General features: G+C 47.8%; 1 protein-coding gene across 1 annotated transcript; it reads left to right on the top strand.

Annotated features, from left to right (window-relative positions):
- The first annotated feature begins 3,376 nt into the window (after positions 1–3,376).
- LOC119384903 (uncharacterized) lies at positions 3,377–7,495 on the top strand. The gene is made up of 3 exons (XM_037652543.2): positions 3,377–3,673; positions 4,278–4,610; positions 7,442–7,495. The coding sequence occupies exons 1-3, from the start codon at positions 3,377–3,379 to the stop codon at positions 7,493–7,495; spliced, it is 684 nt and encodes a 227-aa protein (XP_037508471.2).
- Positions 7,496–8,964: the final 1,469 nt, after the last annotated feature.

Raw genomic sequence — 8,964 nt, 5'->3', positions numbered from 1 at the left:
GAAGATATCTTGCTTTGCTAGGCTCACACTTACCCAATAAAGACTTCATTTATACTTTACCGTAGTAAAATACTTTGCTTGGCGCGTTGGTTCATATAGTCTAGAATAGATTTGAGTGCAAATGGATGAGACACAAGAAGACAAGACAACTAAACGAGCGCCCACTACCAACTCATTTAGTCGTCTTGTCTTCTTGTGTCTCTTCCCTATGTGCTCAAATCTATTCTAGACTATACTTTACCGGTTTGGCTGCTGCATTGTTCACAGTCGCAACCTCATGACGATATAAAATTTTCATGAAAGTACAATCTAGCTGGCACTACCCTATGACTGTGATTATCTGAACACACCTTACTCTGTTCTCAAAACAAATAAGTGTGCACCAAGTTGCCCGGCAATTTGAATTACTGATTTTGATGCTTACACACATGTAGCCTTCTACGAGAACACGAAGATATGTAAAACATTAAAATTAACTACACAGTCCTCACAAAATATATGCTTATCTGTCATCTGCTCTCACAAATGCCTGCACAAACCACCTGCACATTTAGGCACGTGCAAGAACAGAGGAGTTGTGATTCTTTAGTGTGCGAACCGTTCGGGTCTGAACACAAAACCATACACTTTGTTTAGTCATAAATATCTTGACGTTCAAACTAACATCCCCGTAACAAAAATAAAGGCCACCCAAAATTCCCATTAAAACACCTCCTATGGGTCGTGTTCAGACCTATCCGCACATGTCCAGACCTATCACCTCACTAAAAGATGTACCCGAAGAAGTGCACAAGTAACTTTTCAGGCAGACAGTAAGAGTGAGAAGCAGATAAATCCATGTGATAAGCAGATAAATCCAGCTTTTATAGTTTAACACACAGGAACACGTGACTGATCGCTTGCATGGTTCACTTCGTAACACAAACACATTGCACGATGCACAACACATAAAACAATTAGCACCTAGAACCGCTCCAACACTGCAGATACACATCTAAGGACGCCATTGTTCACTCGAACGCTACACAGTCACCACAGAGCACAACAAACGGCAAAACAGCTCAGATGCAATAGAACATGTACGACGGCGATGAACAGGCAATGAAAATTGTAGCTACTGAGTGTATCATCACTCTCGCCCTTGCAGTTCGCTGAAAGTATCAACATAGAGGTACGCATTTGGCTGCGAACACAGGACACACACAAATGGCACGTGCTAGATGCAGCGAGCGAACACTTTTCATGTTTGTGTACGATGGGCATGTGCCATATGCAATTTACACCTGCATGGAATTACCTGCAAAGCGAACGATGGCATGAAACACACGCAATCGACAGCACCCAACGTTCACGTACACAGCACACTTTGCATTTTTTTTCATTGGCAATCGCACACGTTGATTAGATCTGGAAGCTAGCCCCACCTTGTTTCCTTTCTATGAATATTTCGACGGATGCCGATTAACACTGGTACTAATCACAATAACATCCAAATAAACTCCTTTTATGCAGCTGGCGACTAGGCCACTGCTCCCACTTCGTCACTTCATGCAGGTGTCATGTTTACATCGAACAGACATGAAGACGTCAAATTGTCACTGCCTTTTTTTCAGCCAACCAGTGACAGATACGTGTAACAGCACTAGCGAAATAGCTCACGTGAATGTTTTGCTGGTACGAGTAGTTTTAAGACACATTATGCAGCACCAGCTGTAGACAGAATTGGTGATCAAAGAGTACCTAAAGGAGCGTCTAGGCAGACTAATTGGGTAATACGTGTCAATTTTGTTTGCATTAAAATGAAAAATAATGGAAAATAGGTATGCCACAAACGATAGAATGAACGAAGGCAGATCTGCAAGGTAGTGGAAAGCTTTGATTTGGGCAACTGCCAGCTTTTGTAACATGACCGCAGCTAGCCTGTGAGGGCAAACTGTCAGCAAAGTTTCGAGCAAGTTAGGGTGCTAGTTGTACGTCATCGGATTCTACATCGAACTCACAATTTTGGTTAGAGTATTGCTTTACCGTTCTCTTACATGCATAGGGCTTTTGATTATAAAATGGAAGTTTGTAGATAATTAAAGCATTTCTCCTCCACATGACCACCAGTAAGCAGTCTCTGTGGTTGGACACCAGCAAGAAGTCGCTCGCGTCACGACTTGCTTTATCTGAAATTTTGTTTGCATTATTTCCACATGATAGAAATGAAGGCTACCTGAAGTTGTCATTCATGACTCAGCATTCTCGGGCATATCTAACGCAGCACTCTATGAAAGCAGAATGTTCGAAGTGCACAAAGAACTTTAAACAAACTATACGCGAGCTAAACAGCAAATTCAAGTTTGATGGAGCTTCTGTATCGAGATGGCTGATACACAAGAAAACTACACTGGCAGCGCACATGTACGGCACGCTTCAGAGCACACACACGCCGCAAAGAACACTTTTACGTCTAGCACCGCTGCAGCAAATCGCGGGCTCATACCTCGACTTGTATCTTGTGAGCAGACTTCGTCAATTGAGGATACGATCGAGCACTTCAGACGCGACGCGACGCGCTCACCACAGCGCATCGCAAGCGGCAAAGCAGCGCACTCGTAGCAGAACATGTGCAATGACGGCAATAAAACTTATCGCTATTGAGTGTATCATCACTCCGTACTTCACACAGGACTGGCAATACACGTACGCATTTCGCGGGAATGAACCCCGAACACGGAGCACATACAAATCGCATACGCTGTTTGCGGCGATCGAACACTTTTGACGCTCTTGTACGATGAGCATGTGACACACAGATTACGCCTCCATATGATGACATTCTAGTTCCCAAAGCAAAGCGAACGACAGTACGAAAGACACGAAATCGGTGGCCTCCGATCCTCGCGTAAACACAAGCACACCCCGTCGGTTTCCGTCGGCGATCGCAGGCACCGAGGAGGGCAGGAAGGTAGCGCCGGCTTGCTACCTTTCGATGAATATCTCCGTGGATGATGATTAACTCTAGCACTAATCACAATAACACCCAAATGAACTTTTTTTACGCGGCTGCTAGGCCTCGGTTCTCGCTTCGTCGCTTCACCCGGGCGCCATGTTTCTCGACGAGCAGGCGTGAAGACGTCATAGGTCACCGTTTTTTTTTTCTGCCAATCAGCGACCGAGAAAGCGAGCGGGACCGGCGAGTTTGGCTGGTACGAAAAACGGCCGCCGCCTCCGCATTTCGCGAGAGGCGGAACGGAACACGAAAAACGGAGCGAAAACGGACGTGCGGTGGCAGCGCGGTGAGGCCTTAAAGAAACAGGCGTGCCCGCACAGTCGCGCTTGTTGTTCTTGTGTGAAGTGCCGAGATATAACTACGAAGTCAGCGAAGACCGGAATGTACGAAACGACGCTCTCGCCGAAAGACCGCGAGCGATACAACGAGAAAATCCAACTGTGTGGAGTGGACCCATTCAAGATGCAGGCAGCCGACTGCATAGCGGACGTGAATTTGTGGCCGCGCGTCGATGCCTCAGACATTTGCGAATTTCTGGTCTTGCGGACGAGTTTTGTTACGCGGCAGCAGCTCAAAGCAAGGAAGGCCCTTGACGGCCACAACTTCGTGACAAGCGGCTGGGTGCGCGAGCCTCGAGTGAAGCAAGTTGCTGCCGATAGCGTGATCGTGATGACACAGGTAAGCTCGCAAGGACGTTCTAGAACCCGGTATATATTAGATGCGAAGTATCTTAAGCCGGAGCTCAATCCGGTGGTGGTGGTGGTGGTGGTGGTGTGCGGCGTGACCACCCTTACTGCGCATGCGCATGCCCTCTCCACACACCTCCTCTCCATTCACCCTATCCCCTTCCCCTCTCCACTTTCCCTCTCCACTACCCTCTCCCCTTCCCCTCTCCACTTTCCGTCTCTCCTCCCCCTTTCCACTCTTCCTCTGAAACGCGGGCTAGACATGCCGAAATTCTCTCCTGCGCAACGCCGCGATGAGCTCGAGCGCATGCGCGTCCCCTCCGCTTCTCTCTCCTCTCCCACGCTGCCCCTCTCTCGCCCGCCTGTCGACCGCGTTCCCCGCTCGTCCTGTGAGAATTAACGGCCAGGCTAGATGGAAGATACGACGCGCGTAGCGTCCCTCTTCGCGTTCCACGACGCGAGGTCGGTAGCATGCCCAACGAACGCCAACGGAACGCGATCGTGCAAGTGCTCCGGCTTCGCATCGCCTCATGGTCCCCTTTAGCGGGAGATGGTGTAATTTTTTTATCTTTTCCATTCTTTTTTTTTTGCACTAGGTGACCCATTCGCAGGCTCTCAACAAGCCTCCTGTCGAAGTGTGGTTCCTGGGGAAGGATGACGGAGAAATCCTTGCCGCGCACTGCACGTGCATGGCCGGAAACGGCGAGGCGTGCTCGCACATCGCAGCGCTCCTCTTTTACGTGGACTACGGCGTGCGAGCGCGTGAAGAGCGCTCGTGGACGGACGGCCCGAACAGCTGGCTCCCTCCTTCCATGAGGAAACTTGACGTGCGTCCCGTTGCCGAAATGGACTTATCGTCATCGGCGATGAAAAAGCGGCGCATCGATGCCCCCACAAGCACAACTTGCGCACCGCAGGCTTCTCCGCGAGTAACGGCACCAGCCCCAACGACGCAGGAAATGGAGGAGTTTCTAGGCGTTTTAATCGCATCTGGGCATCGCCCTGCAGTGGCGAGCACATGGCCTATGCACAGCGAAGTTTATGTGCCGGCAGTCAGAAGATGCAAAGGCGCCGATTTGCGTCAGCTGTTTGAGAAAGGCACCATGAATTTCAGTTTTGACGAACTTTCGCAAAGGTGTGCCAAGGTGTACAGCACACTACACATCACTGCACAAGCCATTTCCAGCATTGAATCCAGAACACGAAAACAAAGCATGTGCACACAGTGGTACGTGTACCGAACAGGGTGAATAACGGCATCACTGTTCTATGATGTGTGCCACACGAAGGTACAGACACCGGCATTGAGCCTCATCAAGCGCATATGCTACCTTCATCAATGCAAGTTGTCTACTGCACCAGTGAGGTACGGCAAAGAAAATGAAGCGAAAGCTTTGGACAAATACAAGCTTCTTTCAAATGCATGCCACGAAAACGTGGTGTTCAAAGACGCTGGCCTTTTGTTGTCGGAACGCCACTTCTTTCTAGGTGCAACACCCGACTTGCTTGTACAATGTGCCTGCTGTGACGAAGGGCTTGTTGAGGTTAAGTGCCCATGGAGCGTGCGAGATGGAAAGCTGAACGATCTGCTACATGAAAGCAACAGTTATGTTACTGAAAAGGATGGTGCTTTGGAACTCAGAAAAACACACAAGTACTATTACCAAGTGCATGCACAGCTGTTTGTGTGGCAACGTGAGTATTGTGATTTTGTTATGTGGAACAAAAATGAAATAAGTGTGGAAAGGATTGTTGCAAATGCAACGTTTCTCGCTCCGCATTTGTGCTTTGCAGAGACTTTTTTTTCCAAAGTTTTGTTGCTCGAATTAGTGGGACATTGGTTCACGAAAGACAAAGAAAATCGACGACCAGTGCCAGGTGGAAATGCTTCAACATCATCTGCCAATGTAACAAGTGGCAAGAGCCCATGTACTGCTGTCACTGCTAGTGACGAGCTATACTGTGTTTGCAAGGGGCCTGAAGAGGGAAACATGATTGCATGCGATGGGCCAAGCTGTCCTGTAGTGTGGTACCACTTTAAGTGTGTAGGACTCAAAAGAGCACCGAAATCTAAACAGTGGTTCTGCGAAAAGTGCAAGAAATAAACAGACCAATTAGTGCATTAATTCAGAACGCACACTATGGAGTTGTTTCTGGTGCATTATAAATTTATTGACACAAGTTCACTGCATGGAAAATAAAAACATACCACATGGCTACATGTTGACAAAACAAAAAGACGAGGAAAAATACACACAAGGCGTGCTTAAAACATACAAGCACTTCATAAGTGATTTACACATCAATAGCCCCAAAAGTAAGGTGACAAGCAAAACCACCCAAAACACTATCTTACTGCTCATAAATGATGTTGTGATTTTGTCACTATCCAGAAAAATATTCCTTCCAGCCACACTGATGAACCACAATTGGCAAGATATATTGTAGGCACGCTCAGGGATGACTGTTTTCGAATGCTGCTGTCATCTACACAATCAGTGACGGCTTGCATGTCACGAACATTTAGTTGAAAGGCACGACTGAATTGCACAAATTCGTAAGTGCACAGCACACACGTGCAATCTTATCGATTTGACACTCTCCATGCAGGTTCACTTTCAATACTTCAATAGGCAACACTCCCTTAAGTACTGTGTATTTGTTGCGGACCATGCCAATCACTCTTTCAACGTGAATGCGGACATTTGCGATTTCCCTTGTTTTCTCCACATCGCCACTTGTAAGCTGACGCTTTCCCTTGGTGAAGGCAGGAATTGCAAGCGTAGCGTGGCACATTCCAACGCTCTCAGAAATCAAAAAGCCCCTGTCAGCGAGAACAACATCACCATACTCGAGGCCATCGAGAACACCGCACTGCTCAGTGATGAATTTGTCACTTGCTCGTCCACCATAAGCCTTTGATATAAAACTCACAGAACCTTGAGGGCATATTGCAAGCAAGAACTTCACGGTGTTTCGGTGTTTATAATGAGACCACGTTTCTGCCCGAGGAAGTAATGAGCTGGGCCTGTCGATGGAAACTTCAAAGCAATCAAGTATTACTCTGACTTTTAGTCCAAAGTTTTCGACGAAGGCCACAGGCATTGTCCTCATTACTTCCTCTTTGTCGGGCCATTTCACAAAAGGTCCAATTCTGTCAAAAAACAAGTCTAGCCACTTATCACAGATCCGTGAGGCGGTGGACAGGGACACCGAAAAGCGGTATGCGAGGTCCTGATACTGGCAACCAAGCCTCATCCTGATTAAAAAAAGGATCATCTCCTGAAACTGTGACAAAGAATGTCTGGTCGAGTGCGTGATATGGTCTTTCACAAAATTAAACAATGATATTAACATCACAAATGATGGCAAGCATGTGTAAAAAGAAACTTTTTCATCGTTCCCTTTTAAGGAATCTTCCAAGAAGCTTGCCGAAGCAGCTGCCGCTGTAGACTTCGACAACTGTTCTTTAAGGAACACAACCTCACGCTCCATGTCTTCAATGTTTTTTCCACAAAGGTCGGTCTGGCAGGCAACTGAAAAGTAACCGAAAATAACGTTACCTCTAGGTCATGAACACTTGAAGTGAGCTGTTTATGTCATAGCACCATTTAAAATAGCAGGGACATTCTCACAAATGTAGTGGTGATTTGCATGGAGAGAACCTTACACTTACCATCCATATTATTTTGCTGCTCGCTTGTGCCATGGGCCGAGAGAGCTGCTTGTGGACTTTCTGGTTCATCCTCTGGTGTGTCAGCTGGTGCATGAGGTGCCCCATCGTCATCAGCAGATCCACGACCCAGACCTTTAAACGTATCGAGTGTCATATTAGTGTTTTCATAAATTACAAACAGAACAACGCCAAGCGAGAAAACGAAGCGAGATTTCGTACCAGCAGACTTCAGTTTACACTGTGAACGCTCTTTCCGGCGACGGTAGCGGGACTCGTTCGGCGAGGTAAGCGCATAGCCCATGTGCAGCGATGGAGCCCAGTCAGGGTTGCAGTCATCAAAAAGTTTGGACGGGTGACCTGAAAGAATAAACGCACGTGAGGAGCCAAGTGCGCTAGACGCGCAGTGGCCTTGCGGAACCCCGAAACGTTCGCCTGGTACTGTGGGCAAACAAAACTACGAAGAAAAATTCCGAACGCCAAGCATGGTTTGCATACCTGAATGAAAGTGGCGAGAACACACGTGATGCCTGTCGGGGTTGACCTGTAGGCCGCGTCTGTTTATGCGCGCGAGCCATTCACGCCGGCGCCGCTCTGACAACTCCTTCGTCTTATCGCACTCGTTCAGGCGCACTTTTGGAATTTTGAAGAATCTGCAGTCATCCTTCTTAGTCAGCAACTTCTTAGCTTTGCTTTGGGTGTAACTGTTGCAACCAACAACCACACAGTGTACCATCGCTCCAGCACCGTTCGCAGCGAGAGCTGTCGCGTACATTTCGCAGATCGGCTGCTACACTGCGTATGACTTCAAAATGGCGGACTACCCACAATGCACGGCGCCGCCGCCGCTTGTGAAAGCTCCCTATACGTTCGTGCGTGTCTGTATCGCGTGCGTGCGCGTGTGTATATGTGCGTTCATGTCTGTATCGCGTGTGTATGTGTGTGTATGTATGTGCGTGTCTGTATCGCGTGTGTACGTGCGTGGGTGTCTATGTGCGTGTGTGTCTGTATCGCGTGTGTGCGCGTGTGTATGCGCGCGTGTAGATATGTGCGTGCGTACGTGTCCGACAGCAGCATTGGCACAAAAAGGCTTCGGGCCCACTCATTTCGATCAATTTAATTTAAGTAAACCACCACATTCCTTCTTGGCTACCTTCTTTGAGCTCATCAAGACAACAATTAGGAACGAAATTTTCGACTATACTTTATGCTGCTTACATTATATGCGTTTAATACACCTCCGCGTTACGGACAGCCAAAGCAGCGACGGAGAACTAAACCACTCTGCCGCCAGTTGGTATAATCATTTTTTTTTTGTTGGAATCGCTTCGAAGCGTCTTAAAAAATTATACTTGTCCCTTATGTTCTGCCGGAAGCCCACTTTCGTCACAAATGTTTTTTTAAGGGGCAGATTCTTATTTAATGCTTCAAGGGGCCGATTAAACAAGCGCGCGCAGTGATTATAATGCGGCTGCGGCGAGTCAGTGGAGGGTTCAGCGTACCGTGCGCACCGCGCCGGCCAGGGGAGGGTAGAAATCCGAGGAGAATTGAGGAGGAAAACGCGCGCGCGGAGGAGAGTGTCGCTACTTTCAAGATCAAGGGGCTTTATG

The sequence above is a fragment of the Rhipicephalus sanguineus genome, chromosome 1 (genome assembly GCF_013339695.2).
Source record: "Rhipicephalus sanguineus isolate Rsan-2018 chromosome 1, BIME_Rsan_1.4, whole genome shotgun sequence".
NCBI lineage: Eukaryota > Metazoa > Arthropoda > Arachnida > Ixodida > Ixodidae > Rhipicephalus > Rhipicephalus sanguineus.
This window is presented reverse-complemented; position numbering and strand designations above follow the sequence as displayed.